Source organism: Typopeltis vanoorti, chromosome 5 (assembly GCF_054136105.1).
Source record: "Typopeltis vanoorti isolate ZY-2024b chromosome 5, IOZ_Tvanoo_1.0, whole genome shotgun sequence".
Classification (NCBI taxonomy): Eukaryota; Metazoa; Arthropoda; class Arachnida; order Uropygi; family Thelyphonidae; genus Typopeltis; species Typopeltis vanoorti.
The window spans coordinates 142,448,088-142,466,083 of NC_143553.1; the positions used below are offsets into that span (position 1 = coordinate 142,448,088).

The 17,996-nt window shown below is 34.8% G+C and overlaps 1 protein-coding gene across 2 annotated transcripts in view; it reads left to right on the top strand.

Annotated features, from left to right (window-relative positions):
- LOC150106890 (sodium-dependent proline transporter-like) overlaps positions 1-17,996 on the top strand; it is a 196,563-nt gene that overhangs the window by 173,890 nt on the left and 4,677 nt on the right. For both annotated transcript variants that reach the window (XM_090392797.1, XM_090392796.1), the window contains 2 exons: positions 2,433-2,533; positions 15,120-15,287. In XM_090392797.1, the coding sequence (XP_090248923.1) occupies positions 2,433-2,533; positions 15,120-15,287 (269 nt within the window). The remainder of the gene's footprint in view (positions 1-2,432; positions 2,534-15,119; positions 15,288-17,996) is intronic.

Consider the following 17,996-nt stretch of genomic DNA (forward strand, 5'->3'; position numbering starts at 1 on the left):
GCTAAAGAATTGTCAGTACCCTTGACCATTTTGTTTAATTTGAATCTCGGGTCTGGGTTAGTCCCGAGCGGGTGGAAAGAGGGGAAAATAGTTCCACTGCATAAAGGTGGTTCCAAGACTGCTGTAGTAAATTACCGACCGATTAGCATATCAGGAATCATTGTCAAGGTCTTAGAGAAAATAGTCAAGAGGAAAATACAAGATTGGATAGAAGAAAATGGGATACTGTATCGGGGACAGCATGGTTTTGTGAAGGGTAGGTCATGCCTCAGTAACTTGCTCACGTATTATAACACAGTGACGGCTGAACTGGATAAGGGTAATGGGTTTACGGTGATTCTACTGGACCTTGCCAAGGCCTTTGACAGGATTCCACATGGAATTCTAATCAGTAAATTGCAGCATATGGGAATGGACATAGGGTTGGTGAGATGGATAGGAGGGTGGTTGACGGAGAGATATCAGAGAGTGGTTTACTCGGGAGTAGAGTCCACAAGACGGCCTGTGACTAGTGGTGTGCCACAAGGATCTGTTCTTGGACCACTGCTGTTTAATTTGTTCATAAATGATATAGGAAATGATCTGAGAGGAACAGTTCATTTGTTTGCAGATGATGCGAAGTTGGGTAGGGCAATAGTGAATGCAGATGACGTCAAAATTTTGCAGGATGATTTGGATAGATTGGAGGTCTGGGCTAAGGAGAATGGATGTCAGTTTAATGTGGCAAAATGTAAGGTTATGCATTTTGGGGTGAAAAGATTGGCGGCAGTTTACTGCATTGGTGGAACCGTGCTCCAGGAAATTGATGAGGCACGAGATTTAGGAGTGTTGGTAGATAAGGAATTGAAATTTAGGGGACACATTGCAAAAGTGACCAAAACAGCTCATCAAATCACTTGGTTGCTGAAGAATACGATGACAAGCAGGTTATTGTTCCTCTGTATCGAGCCTTGATAAGACCCCATCTAGACTACTGTGCTCAGATTTGGTCACCTAGGTTTCTTCTTGATGGGGAGGAGGTGGAGAGGATCCAGAGGCGAGTGACCAAGATGATAGCAAGTCTGTGGAATGAACCGTATGAGAACAGGTTGAGGATTTGTGGGTTGCAAAAATTGGTTGATAGGCAGAGGAGGGGAGATATGATTGAGACATTCAAATTACTGAAGGGTTTCTATAAAATTAATTCAGAAGATATTTTTGAGAACAGGGCTGGTTGTGGGAGGACTAGGGGACATCCATGGAAACTGGGCAAAAGTGTGGTTAGTAAAGGTGTTAGAGCTGGGTTCTTTACTTTTAGAGTAGTGAATGAGTGGAATGCGCTCCCTGAGTCTGTGGTGGATGCTGTGACAGTGAATGAGTTTAAGGCGAGGTATGATAGATACTGTATGAGTGTCAAATAGTTGTGATGAATATGATTTGGGGCCTCCCTCGATGAGTCCAATGACTCCCTGGAGTTGCCCGTAATAATAATAATAATACAATCTTGCTGATATACTTACATTTTCCCACTTTTTGTCAGTAACACAGCTCTTCTGTCATTCTGCTTGTCTAGTCTAGTACTCACTTCAGACACATTTTCTCACTAGTCTTACTTTCCTTCCAAAAATCTGTCTCTCTTCAAAACAAAAGCTTTCATGTTAAATTCACCTTACAATAACATTGTAGTCACCATTGTTCTGTTATGCCATTGGAATTCCTATCTGCTATGCATTTTGTTTTCTTTGCAAGACTCCATCCTAGAGAAAAATGTTACATCTGAAAGCAAGAGGAATAGTTCTTCCACTCTTTATAGATTCTTAAATTTAATACTGACTGAGTAATAATGCACATCCATTAAAACAAAATCCCATTAATAAAAACTGTAAAGTAAATTATTATATAAGATGTTTTATGTATTAAAAATAACTTATTTGATATTAGATTCTTTCTTTAATGCTTTAGATCCCTTACTGATTCTTCCATTATTATTTGAATATCTTTTATTCATTAGGAAACAGCTAACTAAAAAATAAAAATGGAGGGGAGAGAGACTATGTAGTATTCATATATTGAAATAAATAGATCTTCTAAAAGTACTAGGATCTCAGCTTACTAAAGCTTCAAGTTTTACTAATTGATTTTGTTGCTTCATGACATATATTCTCCTTTGGTTGAAAAAACCTGGATTTGAGTCATACTGGGATTCAAGAAACCTTTTGAGGACAGTTCACCTACGGATGAGTTAGCTGATCTCATGAAAAGATGACATTTTTCCCTCCTGGAAATTTTAACCTTGCAAGGCAGATGAAGCCAACCAGCAAACATATGCAATTAACAGTTCCACCTATTCCATAATATTGGTTTTAATTTATTTATTAATATTAACGTATAAGTTTTCATAAATTGTCATTGTTTTTTAGTTGGAAATCAATTATTTTTTTATTTATTTTTAGGTATAAATAATTTTGTTCGTGATATTGAATTCATGCTAAACAAAAAGGTGAATTGGTGGTGGCGCTTTTCTTGGAAATTTTCAACTCCAGCTATTTTGATGGTGAGAAAAATGTTTGTACATAAAAATTTTAAATAAAATTTTGTTTGGATTATACTTCATGCATAGAAGCATGGCAGTTTGCCTTATTTCAAATCAGACATATAATTTAATGAATTTTGGTAGCTCATTGTTTTGTTATGCACTGAACTAGTTTTATCTTATGGGTAAAAGTAAAATTAGTTTCGGCATTATGGAAAAAGGATTTTTCAGCAACTGCTTTCTATTAGGAGTTCTATGAATAATTTTTGGAATCTTTGAATATAAGTTTAAATCGAAGCTTTCCAAAAAAAAACTTTACAATGCAGTGAAAAAGTATCGGTTGGTAAATAGAAGGAACATTATGATCCTTCTGTTCTGAATGTTTTGTGTAAATGTCATAAGTTGCATTGAGATTTGCTGAAAATAAATGCTAAAAATGCATGAAAAGATTAAAAATCCATTTTATGAATATTATTATTAACAGGTACCTCCATGTTCTGTCTTAAACTTATTCACTGTTTCCACTTCTGCACTCTCAGGCAATATATTGTATTCGCCAACCATTCTCTGTGCACACAGTCTCATCTAGAATGTGAAGAACCTTTATTTAAAATATATATGTATACAGTAGACCTCGCTTATTGTGATCACTTTGAAACAGTTGCTTTTCGATAATAACCGGCTGATAACATTAAGCAAAGAATATAAAAAAATTGCATCATTTGTTCAATTTATTGTTATAAACAACTTATCTAGTGTTGTCTGTCATGTCTTTGAATATATTAGTTCATGAATAAATTGCTCATACTCATAATGCCTTTTAGAAGTTTGTCTCTCTATGTTGCACACCGTGCCATGCAACATAGATGCTTCTTGCATCTGGGTATTGGTTGGAGGAGCTTCTAAAATTTGTTCTTCTATACTTGTAGTAGGTTCACTTTATTCTATTAGTTTAAAGTTCTCATCAATAGCAACTTGACATATTTTCAGCACGTCATTGTAGTCACCACTTCAATGTTGTTATCATATCCAACCAATTTTCAAATTCTTCTTTTGACATACTGTCTGGAGTTTTATCAAAAATTTCATTTGTAAGATATTCAAATTCTTTGGAAGGAGTTTCAGGGTTTGTCTTAAAAAATCCACTTTTTGGAAATAGTTTTCAATAGTCTTCTCTGAGACTTGCTTCCATGACATTGCTACCAAATGCAGTGCATCAAGAAGGGAAATCTTTTTTGCAAATTGCAATTGCTTCAGATTGGTCTTTTATATAATCAAGTTCAGCTATAATTCTCGCATGAACTTCCTTGTGATAATAAACTTTAAAAGCTTGTATGATGCCTTGGTCATATGGTTCAATTAATGATATAGTGTTCAAAGGCAAGAAAATTACTTTGATGTTCTCATCATCATCAAATTCCTGCCATGTACCCTCAAGGGGTGTAAGGCAATATATTGTACAGGATATGATAGTACTACATGAAAAATTTACATTATTACTAACTTCCTATCTACAGTTTTCCTCCAAATCAGTCTCTTACCTGTCAGGACTCCAACATTATTAGATCTTATATTTCTATCGTCTAAGTCACTTTTACTGCATCAATCCACCTACACCTTGGCCTTCCTCTGGGTCTTTTTCCTGCCAACTTGGCAGAGAACACTTGTTTTGCTAATCTTTCCTCTCCCATTCTGTTTAAGTGACCATACCACCTGAGATTAGCTCTGCTAATGCAGACAATGTCAAATACTTTCCTAATGTCCTTGTTTTTAATATGATATTGCTTGATGCCATCTGTTCATGCCCCTAATCTTTCTCAAGACTCTTATATCTGCAGTCTCTAGTCTTTGGTCAAGTGTTTACTTCTGACCCAGATCCATAAGTTAAAATTGCTTTGAACACTGTCTTGTATACACCTAATTTAGTGTTTTAACTAATTTCTCTCTCATTCCATATAAATTTATTCAGGCAACTTCCTATACTAGCTTTGTTGATTATGTTGTCTATTTCCATATTCAATTTACCATCTTCACTAAAAATTGTGCCTAAGTAGCTGAAATGTTTTACTTGTCCTATAGGTATCCAATCACAATGCAGTTGATATTTTCAATGTTTCTGCCTATTTTCAATGTCTCTTTGTCTTTTTAATGCTGACCTTTATACCATATCTATTACAACATTTATTCAATTTAGTCAGGGAATCTTGCAGACTTGTAGTGGATTTATTTAGAAGTATAACATCGTCTGCATAAATTAAGGAGCTGAGATGAACATCTCCAATTTTGATATCACGTTTAATGCCGCTCTCCTTCATAATGTGATCCATATAGATAATGAATAACAGATGGGATAATGTACAGCCTTGTCTAACACCAGATTTAACATTAAACCATCTTCCTATACTTAATTCAATTCTAACTGCTGACAACTCAAATAAAGACTAAGTATTGCTTGATATAATGCCCATTAACACCATGTAATCATAGCGTTTTGAATAGCTTCTCTCTTGGCACTTTGTCATATGCCTTTTCCAGATCTACAAAACTTAAGTACAGATCTTGGTTATATTTCCATGATTTCTCAATTATTTGTCATACAGTGAAAATCTGATCCTGACAGCCTCTATTTGGCCTGAATCCAGCTTGTTCTTCACCAAGCTTTTCTTCCACAATCCTTCTCAACCATTTCTCAAGTATACTTGCATAGATCTTGCCAGGAACACTCAGTAGGGAAATACCTAATTCTCACATTCAGTTTTATTTCCGTTTTTATATATGGATACTATGAGAGCTCTACTCCAATCATCCAGAATTCGTCCCTCTGTCCAGGCCTTCTGAACTATGCAATGCAGCCACTATAAGACTTTTATACCTCCATACTTGAGCATTTCTGGTCAAATATCATCTATTCCTGCAGTCTTTCCACATTTCAGGCTTTTGATGGCTTTTTCTACTTCCAGTATGGATATGTCATGACTGCATGCCTCGTCAGTGTTTTTTACCACTGTGCTGTCATCACTGCTTGTTTCGTTTAGCAATTTTTCGAAGTAATTCTCCATACTTCAAGTACACCCTCTATCCAAAAAGAAATCAAAATTTTCGAAAATAGAAGAAACTAGTGGCGCCACTTGTTGTATCTTTTTGTTGTCGAAAGTGACAGCTTTTATTAGTGTTGTGTCAACTGTTTATGACATTTGTTTCATTAGAAGCTGAGTTTCATTATAGTGCCAGGAGTGACAGTGTGTTATGACAAACAGTCGGAACATGACTTTCAAACAGAGAGCTGTGATTGACTTTTGTGTTAAACTTGGTAAAAGTACTGAAACACATCAAATGCTTCAAAAAGCATATGGTGATGAATGCTTATACTGTACCCAAGTTTAGTAGCAGTTTAAGCAATTTCAAAGTGGTCATGAGATGCTTGAGGATGATGAAAAGCTGGGCTGTCCAAAAACTGGACTGAGTGAAATTAACATCTAAAAAGTGCTTGATTTCATCAAAGAAAACCCTAAATCGTCTGTGTGATTGTTTGAAGATGAATTGAGGATTCCAAAATCAACTGTGCACAACATTTTGCGAAGGTCCGAGAGTTTGGGCCTTCGTAAATTGAACTCGCGATTTGTTCCCCACAAGTTGACCGACGATATAAAAATGTTTCGAATTGAACACTGTAAAGACCTCATTAAAACCACTCATAAGGACTCAAACTTCCTTGAAATGATCGTTACTGGTGATGAAATGTGGTGTTTTGAGTATGAGCCCGAAACAAAGCGCCAGAGTGCTAAATGGAGACCACCAGAAGAGGGGTATCCGAAAAAAAGTCGCTTGGAGAAGTCAAAAGTAAAGAAAATGCTGATCTGTTTCTACGATTCCAAGGGCATTATCCATAAAGAATTTGTTCCGCCTGGCCAAATGGTCAATAGTGAGTTTTATCTCAAAGTTTTGAAGCGATTGATAGCAAGAATTCATCACGTACAGCATAAATATTGTGATGCAGGCAGCTGGTCACTTTTGCTCGAAAATGCACCATCTCATCGTTTGAACATTGTGAGACAATTGAGCAAAAACCAAGTTTGTGTGCTGGATCACTCGCCGTATTCACCTGATTTAGAATCCTGTGACTTCTTTCTCTTCTCCCGACTTCATTTGCCAATGAAAGGAAAGCGATATGACACCATTGAAAACGTTCAAGAGGCAGTAACCATGACCATCAACAGTATACCAAAAACCGATATAAAAAAACTCATTTAACGAATTAATTGACTGTGCCAAATGCTATATCGAAGCTGAGGGAGAGTATATTGATTGAAATAAATATTCTGAATAATTATAATTGGCCTGTGTTTTATTTTCTACGAAAATGTTCAGTTTCTTTTTGGACAGAGGGTGTATATCTTTTTCTCCTGTTTTCAATGTCACCTTTATCATTTCTAATTCCGTTTACAGCACTCTTTCCTCCATTTCTGAACTTCTTCAACAACCTCCAGAATATATTGTCACTTTCTTGATATTTATTTTCTATATTTTTACCAAAGTCCTCCCATGACTTTTGCTTAGCCAGTTTTACACATTGTTTAGCTTTCTTACTTTTGTCTCTGTATTCTCTAAGAGCACAAGCTGAGTTATTTGCCAGGAACTTTTGATATGCTTTCTTCTTTTCCTTCGCTGCTTCTTTAACTTTCTGTGTCCACCATGGAGTTCTGATTTTTTTTATCCTTGCAGACAACCTCACCACATGCCTCTGTGGCTGAATCAATAAGTGTTTTCTTCAGGGCTTGCCACTGAATCTCCAAGGTATGGTTCCTGTTCTCAAACTCTGTAATTTTTTCTTGAATAATGTTTGTATATTTTAGTCTACAGTTCACATCTGAGAGCTGTTCAACTTTTCTTTTCTTTAAAACTTTCTTATATCTTCTTTTTTTTTTCTTTTCTTTTTTTTTCAATATGAAATTCAATTTTATCCTGCTCAAGACTAAATGGTGATCACTTCCAATTTTAAATCCTCTGTACACTCTAGTGTCCTGTACCAGGGAGAAAACATCACTATCAAGAATAACATAATCAGTGAGACTTTTCTTATTCCTGGCATCTTCTCTCCATGTGAATTTGTGCACATTTTTATGTTGGAATATTGTGTTAGTAATAACCAGTCCATGTCCTGAGCAGAAATCCAACAGTATTTGCTATTATTATTAGCTTTGCTCTTTTCTCCAAATTTTCCTAAAATATTTTTGTATGTCTGACAACCATTTCCTACTCTGCTAATTAGATCTCCAACAAGGGCCAACTTGACGTTTTTTGTTGTGTCAGTCGCTTTCCTCTAAAGCCTCAAAAAATTCCTCCACTTCTACCTTTGTAGAACCTACTGTGGGACCATAGGCACAAATAAGTCTCATTGTCCAGTTCCCTATTCTGATATTTCCGCACATCACTCTACTTGAGACTGCCTGCCATTCAAGATTTGCCTCGTATTTAGTGTTGAATACTATAGCTACTCCTTCTTTTTCCTGATTGTCATTGCCTGAATATAACATTTTGTATTTATTGCTCAGAAAAATCTTACCAATTTTTGTCTTTTTTGTTTCAGTCACCCCTATTATGTCGATCTGGTACTAATCTAATTCTTCAGCTAGCTCCATTTCTTTGCATATCCTTTCCAGATCGGGTTCTCATTAGTAAGAGCTGGAGTTTCAATGTTTGATGTTTTTTTAAGATCTTGCACAAGAGTGGTTGTGAAATTTTTAAGTGTATGGCCACGCCACTCCGACTCATTTTGGGCAACTTATCATAGCACTCCAAAATTCTTTACTTTTCTTGAAAAGATAAATCTTTACATTTTTTACTTGCTTTTACCATATTCAGGCTTCTTATATTGACACTACCAATCTTCAAGTGTGGTGATGTTGAGTTGGGTGTGGTTTAATTTGATTTTCTTTAACGATAAATAGTCAACAGGCAAACTTTTAACACCTTTAAAACATAGAGGATTTTTATTTTTTCCAATCACTAGGAGCTCTCGATCCTTACCTTTCATATTAGCACAACAAAGAACTGTCACTTGCTCTTTTGAAGATTTAAATACTTTAATACTTTCATTTTTAAAGAAATAATTATGCTCAGGCATTGCACAAAAATAGAGTCCTGTTTTGTTTGCATTGTAAATATCCTTGGGAGAATATTCAGCAATAATTTTTGGCCACTTGGTCTTAATCCACACATCAGCACTTTTTTCTTCACCATGAATATGCTTGTACACAATATTCTCTCGCTTTTTCCACCTGTTAAACATCAGTGGTGGTGAAATTTTCTTTGCCCATTAATTGAAGCATTCTTTTCACAAACATTACTAAACCAAATTTTTAATGCTGATTCAACTTGAATATCCTTTCCAGATCGGGTTCTCTTCCAATCCATGTTCTCATTAGTAAGAGCTGGAGTTTCAATGTTTGATCTGTTTTTTTTAAGATCTTGCACAAGAGTGGTTGTGAAATTTTTAAGTGTACGGCCATGCCACTTTGACTCATTTTGGACAACTTATCATAGCACTCCAAAATTCTTTACTTTTCTTGAAAAGATACATCTTTACATTTTTTACTTGCTTCTACCATAATGCTAAAAGAGAAGCATGAAAATAAACTCAAAAATCACAATTAGACTGTATTTATACCCCCTTGCATTTGCCTGGAAGATTTAAGTTTTATGGAAGATTAAGATCACCCACCTGCATTTGCCTGGAAGATATGATGTATGGAAGAATAAAGGAAGATTAACAAAAAAAGTTAAGTTTTGACAAATGTTCTTTGTCAAATTTCCTCTTGATTAACCCTTATTTCTTAGAATTTGGAGACTCAAAAGGCTAAAACATTCAAGGATTTTGATAACAATAACTGGAACTTTGATTATAATAAAAGGATTATTTTTAATTTATTTTAAATGGTGTGTTTTGAGACCGACTGATTTTGATAACAATAGCCAATTGATAATATTTATTCACAATAAGCGGATTCTACTGTTTGTGTGTGTGTAATACTGAAGTGAGTCAGCCAGGTTCTTATGAGGGTTGCAGGGCAGGGTTTTTTCTTCCTCAAAACAGCCCATAACAATACATGCTGTTAACAGCCATAATATACTGAGCTCATATCCTTATTTGCTTTGGCCATAATTCAAAATAACTTGAACTATAAAGTCTTGACATTCACTCAGTTTTCCATGGCACTTTGTATATATTTTTTCAAGATTAACAAAACTTAGCATGAAAATATAATAAGGATTTCTATCTCAGCTTTTTGTTTTGATTTCCACTCAAGAAGTTCAGTTCAAATATTGAAAATGTTTGTTTTGTCCTGACTAAAAATAGGTAAGTGAGTGAGTGATTGAATGATTTTACTATATTGTGATGAATATGAGCTTAAAACTGTCTATCACCCTTTAGTTTTTCAGAAATCAAAATTGCAATGTTGACATGCTAATTACATTTTGTGTATTAATTTTTAGTAATTTTGAATTCTTTCAGCTAAAAGTTCATATGAGTATTAGTTTTCTTCTGATATCTGAACTTATTTACCTTAAAAGAATATTAGTTTTTCCCAAATCATAAACAAATTTCATTTATTACATTCATCTTAATTCCAAGAAATAAGACAAGAGAATCATAATCTATTTATGAAAGAACATAGCTTTCTTTCATAAATAGATTTATATCTTCTGACAGTTCATTGTTTGAAAGAAACTCCTTCAGGTAAATCTATTGGTTGCCGTGCTCACTTACTTTTAATGTTCTCAAAACCATTTCAGTCTGCAAAATCAAAACAAAATTTCAGCCATTGTTATGAGTTGCACTACTCCTGGATGTATGTGCATGGTGCACTTGCTTCAGCCAGTCAGAATTCTTCATGTATGGATAGCTTTTTTAGCTAAGAAAAACAGTTTTATTATTTGTTTCAGTGTATTAAAGTAAAAGATGACAGTTTTTTTATATTTGCTGACTGAAAAGAAGTGTGGTTCTTAAATTTAATCTGTAAATTTCGTACATTGTCTCTGTTGCTGTTATGAAACATCCTTGAAGTTGAGCAGTATTATATAACAGATATAACTTTACAAACTGATTTCATCATGTTGTATTATCATTTTTTTTAAACCTTCCAAATTCATTTTATTATATTCACAATGGAACAATAGCATAGACAGTGGTATTATATTCCTGTAACTGGGGAAATGGAGAAACAGTGCATCTAATTATATCTTAAAATTGGTTTCCAGATTTATCTATCTTTCAAAATTTTTTTTTTCTTTTCAAAATATATGTGGCATATCTGAATCATAACCATCTGTTATGTCCCCGTTTTCTTGTTTTTATCTTTAATGTCTTTAATTGTCTTTGACTTTACCTTAACTTTTAACATTAAATTTTGTATCTCTTTTTCTCAGACTTTGGTTGCCGACAAATTTGTATAGATTTAAGACTGCGCCAGCCGGCAACTAAATTCTGATACACTATCTAAAATACTTAAGGAAAATTGTAGGGATCAAGATATATGCAGTCGTGGTCCCTATTCTCATATCACTATTGGTTCCCCCTTTAAATGCAAGGTACGAAATTTTCCAAATGGTAATTCAAATCCGCAGAAGATATGACAAACTCAGTTGATTATGTAAAAAGAAACACATTTATTATTTCACAAAGACAAGTATACATGTTATTTAAATTCTTAACCTTAAAGAGTCTGGGTTCCCCTTACTTAATTAAACACATTTAAACTTCTGCACTATGATCTCTTACTGGGCATAAATTCCTCACTTCTGTACATATATCTATCCTCAGACTCTCACAATTAAGTTACCTGATAATATCATACATGAAATATTACACATAAATACTAGACAGTTCAATAAATCTGACATGTAATTCTCTAGGACAATAGTACTTATTTCTACTTAATTCTCTCGCCCAAAATATCTGTTAACATTTAACTACTTTCTGATCATATGACATTGCTTTTCTTAAATCACTTAAACAGTCCGGAGCTCGACCTCCTGTTCGGCTGGAGCCTAATATGTTTTCTTCTTAACAGTAGACACAAGTGTCCAAGTTGCAGACTGTTCTTATGGCACGACACATAAATAGTGTGTGTTCTTAACCTCTGTTTCTTCACTCCACAGATACTTTAATCCTACATTAATATAAGAAAATCTTCGCTTACCGTTCTTGCTTTGACTAGGTATTCTGATCTGTTCACTTTACCTCCTCTGATGGCAGGCTTTGTTCCTTTGTTCTACACGAACCGAAAACACTCATGCACAGACCTGTACGCTGACGTGGATTTCATCAGCGGCTCTTTCTCCTAATGTGTTTGAACACATTGTAGTTGCAGCTTTGACCGATGTAACATGCATAGCAAGGGGAGATTCTTGCTACACGTGGCGGCAAGCTCTGCATAGCTCTCCTACGGGACACTTGGTGCCGACGAACCTCAGAGACGAGACACAAGCGATAAGAGGTTAGAGATAAGAGAGCGATTCGAACTCCCACCAAAACTTTTATACTCTGAAACCGCTCCCTCACTCGGCGGTGTCGTCACGCATACGGCAGCAGCCGATTGGACGCCGTGGCTACGAACTGTCTTCACGTCTTAAAACTTGTACTTAGCTTATACATATTTACTTGTTAATATTACATAACTTTCTACTTTAATTCATTCACAATTACTATCTTAATAAACTTATGGGCTATCTTAACAATGTTTAGAATTTACACATCTGGTTATTTACATTTTCCTGGGACATTATTCGGTACATTTCCCATCAGGAGGCATAAGCATGTCCTTATCCCCTCCTTCTGAGGTAATGTAACGTTGGGTGGGAAAAAGGGATGACTCATCACTTTTTCTGACACAACACATCAGTTACTCTATAATTTCATATGAATGCATAACATATACTTAGTCAGAACCAGCTCCATATTTTGAAGGGTCCTGTGCAAGATGTGAGTGCATTGCCCCAAATTTCTTGGGGTGGGGAAGGGAGGGAATATGTCTTGTCTTAAGCTTTTCACAAACCATTGAGATTGTTTAGCTGTGAACTTCACAACCGCGACTGTCTCAAGGATAAGGTGGTTGGCTCTATGTCTGTCAATGTGTGTATTCACAAGGACAGTTTGCCTGTTCTGGGGATAAAAAAAAAAAAGGAGGAAGAATATGCCTAGAGATTTTGTGGACTAAAAAACACATTTTCTTCTCAGTGTGCATAGGTTCATATCACATTTTTGGATGGAAAAATAAAAATAATTTATAGATGCAAATATACAAAAATATATTTATTAAATCTTTTACATGTTACAACTTGCAAGAGTTAACAGATTTACTTAATCTTACTCATTTTTTTTTCAACGATGCTGGTTATTATGGCCTCAAAATTTAAATTTTTAGCTGTTTTGTTTTAGTCAATATAATTGCAAGTGACAACAAGCATTCTTGACAAATGCAAGATTGTAAATAATTTTTTGCAAGAATTTATGCACATAAAGAAGTGGTTATATATTTCTTATTATGTTATACTTCCAAGGAGTCCAAAGACTCATTGAGGGAGGATACCTGCTTTATAGCTCTCCATCTCCACCACTTAATCCACCAACTACAATGAACTGCAACTACCATCTCATCTATACCAATGCCATCTACTGACCACCACCACCATTAGCATAACAAGTTCTAACTGTGAGGATTTGTTTTCTTCTTTCTTCAGTGGTTATATATTTATTATTATGTTACACCTCCAAGGAGTCCAAAGACTCATTGAGGGAGGATACCTGCTTTATAGCTCTCCGTCTCCACCACTTAATCCACCAACTACAGCGAACTGCAACTACCATCTCTCTACACCAATGCCATCTACTGACCAACACCACCATTAGCATAACAAGTTCTAACTGTGAGGATTTGTTTTCTTCTTCCTGTGAACTGATGTGTAATATCTTCATAATTGAATTATTTAATGACCTTAAATTTCACTTGACTAGTATATATATTCACTGCGAAGGCTAATATATATTAGCCTCCATAGCGCAATTGGAAGAACGATAGTACATTACGCCTTTCAATTGGAAAAGGCCTAAGTTCGATTCTCATAATCATGGAAGGAATCTTTATATGGGTTTTTTCAATTGAAGGCGAGTTAGCCAATCTCATACGGAGGTTGCAGGGTTTTTTCTCCTGGAATCTCAGGTTTTTCATCCTGCATACAGACAAATTGGCCTTCAGGACACGTGCAATTTACAGACAAAAAAATATATATATACAGGGTGTTCGGGATAAATTTGACATATTTATAATTAATTATATTTTTCCATAAGTTACATGTATTAACACACACTTCTCTTCATTTAAAAGTTTGGACCCTTCTTCATTCATATACAAGATGTCAGAAAGGATGGATAGCTGGAACCCACCTGAATCATGGAAGAGAATAACTTGTATCATGATGATTCGTGCCTGCCATCAAAATAAGGATATTACGACTGCTGCCCAATGCTCCCTGAATACAGTAAAAACAATCAGGCATGAACTAGAGACTTGCAATGGTGACTACGAGGATGTAGCAAGAAGAAAGATCCCTAGCAGACGATCTGATTGCGTTCGTACAGCAGAATTCCTCGCAAATCTGCAGGAACAGGTGTTGAAGAACCCTGGCATTGGAATTCGGGCTTTGTTCGTGGAGTTGCTAACTGTAGTCAAGCCCTGGATAACAAGGGTAGCCAATGGTAGGCGGTATGTATGGCAGCAGGATTCGGCCCCTTGCCACACCTCTGGGAAAAGTCAAAAATGGTTGTCTGAAAATTTCTACGACTTCACCAGTCCAAATGTTTGGCCTCCAAACTCCCCAGACCTTAACCCCATGGATTATTTTGTATGGGGCGCAGTTGAAAAAGACACCAATCGCACTTCCAGTAATACAAAAGCCCAGTTAATGGATAAAATTAAAACAGTTTTTGCGGCCCTTCCCAGGGAGACTGTAGCATCAGCTTGTTCGAGGTTCCGAAGCAGAATTGAAGCTGTGATCGATGCTAATGGTGGTTATTTTGAGTAAATCTTGTTGATAGTATTGTAATTAACTCTGCCTGTAATGTTTTTTTGTCAATTCATTAAATTTAATAGATACAAAGAAGATTTTCTTTTTCCTTACGAAACTGTCAAATTTATCCCGAACACCCTGTATATATATATAAAAGTACTAGTGGTGGTGGTGGGCAGTAGATGGCATTGGTGTAGATGATGGAAGGGGTGGAGATAGAGAGTTGTTGAGTAAGTACCCTCCCTCGATGAGTCTTTGGACTCCTTGTAGGTGTCACGAAATAATAATAATAATATATGTTTTGCAACAAAGAAAGGCTTCAAATAATGCAGGAACAATAGCATTTTTTTTTTTTTTGAGGTAATACTTACACTATAAGTATAAAGTTACATTAGTGTTCTACCCCTTCTCAGTTTAATATTAAAATTCAGTAATTATATGTGAAATCCATGATAAAAGTTAATGAAATTAAATAGTGTAAAGAATTGTTTTCTTTAGTAGCTTTAATATGAACTAGTAAAACATTATTGATTTATTCCAGATAATTCTAGTCATGTATATTGTTGATCATTCACCAGTCACATTTGACAAGTATACATATCCAGACTGGGCTATTTATTTGGGATGGTGTATTGCAGGAGTTTCAGTTGCAATCATTCCAATATATATGGTTTTCAGATTTATCACTGTGCCAGGATCACTACATAAGGTTAGTTTGCAATTCCTTTCATTTAGCTATTTAAGTTTGTCAAAATCATTAATAACCATTAACAGTTTTAGATTTGTTAATTTGTTTAAAATAGTAATTATCTGTATTTGGTAATAGTTTCATGCACAGCCACACTTCAGTGAATGCAGTTATAATGAACTTGCTGATTATAACCAACCACTGAAAATTCCTGAAAACTTCATCTTCATCTAGCAGGATATCTGATATAGCAAACTTCTATCATAAAATGCTTTTCTGTTGCAAGTTCACCATTGTGTGGGTCAATTGTATATTGAATACTGTTTTGTCTATGGTGCAATATTGATTTAATGTGCCACAAATAAATAAATAAATGTATGTTCCATGAAGAATGTTTTCTTTCATAATAGAATATTTCATTTCAATCCAGAGAATATCATCAATTCCTTCATTATACCCTGAGTGAGGGATTACAGGATATTATGATAGTACTACTGTGCGATCACAGATGCAAGACCCCTCGACGCTTCTGTGCATGGCAGAAGAAGAAGGCAAATCCATTCCGATAATAGGGTAATCGGTGTGTTTCGTGGGATGAGTGTTTATTATTATACATCAGAAAATTAGCTTTTCTTTTATGAAAATACTAGTTTTTAAAGGGGCAACTATTTTGCTTGTACAGCAGTTTGAAAATTTTACAAACAAAGGATGTGATTTCACATGTTGGTAACGAATTCGTATGTCACCTTATTCTTTTCTTCCATTCAACATAAATTGATGCTTCTAGCAATCTGCCAGTGACGGCTCTAGCTTCTGTGGTCGCACAGTACATGAAAAGCCACATCATTACTAACTTCCTATCAACAGTTCCCTCCAAATTAATAATGTTATCTGTCAAGACTCCAATATTATCAGATCTTATATTTCTCTCTTCTAAGGTAGTTTTTACTGGATTAATCCATCCAGGCCTTCGAAAAACAAGGAACACTTGTTTTTCTAACCTTTCCTCTTCCTTTCTCTTTAAGTGACCATACTGCCTGAGATTAGCTCTGCTAAATAAAAAAAAAAATACAAATAAATATAAAATTGATAAAAATGGGGGAAAAAACCTTAGCCCACCCACAATACAAATAATGTACTATAGGTTTACTACTAAACTTTCAAAAAAAAAAAAAAATTCCTGAATGCTAACCATGTCACATTCTTTCCTAATACCCTCATTTTTAATGTGATACTGCCATTGATGCCATCTCTTTGCTCCCCTTATCTTTTTCAAATCTCTCATATTTGTGGTTTCCAGTCTTTGATCAAGTATTTTTCACCCCTGTCTCATGCTTGATTTAACATGAAATCATCTTTCTGTACTTCTTTCAATTCTAATAGCTGACTTACAGCTCAAAGAGAGATTATTTTTTGCTCAATATAATGTCCTTTTACACCATATAACTGTAGTATTTAGAATAGCTTTTCTCTTGGCACTTTGTCATATGCCTTTTCCATATCTGCAAAACTTAAACATAGATCTAAGTTTCAGTAAGGAAATACCGTAAGTAGACATATTATTACTAACTATTATAATAACGGAATTAACTCACATAAATTATTCTTTATTCGTAGAATTTTCACCTGAGTATCACAGGCATCATCAGTACAGGTACAAGGCTAATTAAACAATAACTGTTATATTCACAAAGTGCCACCTAAGTTGCTAAGGTTAAATTTAATTATTATTATTTATTTATTTATTATTTTTTTTCTAAATATATATATGTGTATACAATCATATGTTAGGAAAGATTTGCTGCTTTATAAAGTACTATCTCCCACAAGGGGGAAAGACATAGATCATCGGATCTGTTTAGGTTAGGGGGGAGTGAAGTAATATTTCACATGTTTCTTTGTATAGCCGTTCCATTAGCTACTTAGGTGGCGCTTTGTGAATATAACAGTTATTGTTTAATTAGCCTTGTACCTGTACTGATGATGCCTGTGATACTTAGGTGAAAATTCTACGAATAAAGAATAATTTACATGAGTTAATTCCATTATTATAATAGTTAGTAATTAAATATAGATCCTTTTTATATTCCCATGATGATTTCTCCACTGTTTGTCTTAAAATAAAAATTTGATCCTGATGACAGCTATTTAGCCTGAATCTAGCTTGTTTTCTTCCCTTCCATAATTTTTTTTAGCCATTTCTGAAATATATCTGCATAATTCTTACCACTCATTGGGAAATTTCTATTTAATTCTTGCATTCAATTTTGTTTCCCTTTTCATAGATAGGTACTATGAGAGCTCTATCCAATCATCTGGAATTCAATCCTCTGACCAAGCCTTCTGAGTCATACAGTGAAGCTATTGTGAAACTTTTATACCTTAATATTTGAACATTTATGATTGAATATCATCTACTCCCACTGCTTTTCCGCATTTCAGGTTTTTGATGGCTTTTTCTCCTTCAAGTATCAATATGTATTCCTGACTGCGTTCCTGTGGAGTGTTTATTACCTCATGCTGTCACTGTTTGTTTTATTTATTAATCTATCAAAGTAATTACTCTAGACATCTAGAATATCTTTGTCTTCATATCACCTGTATCATCTCGTGGAGCAATATCGGGAGCGATTGCTGGAATGTAATAGTTGAAGAATGAAATGATTAAGATAAGGAATGAAATGAGGCATGTACAGAATGGAATTAAACATATGGTGGATATTAATGGAA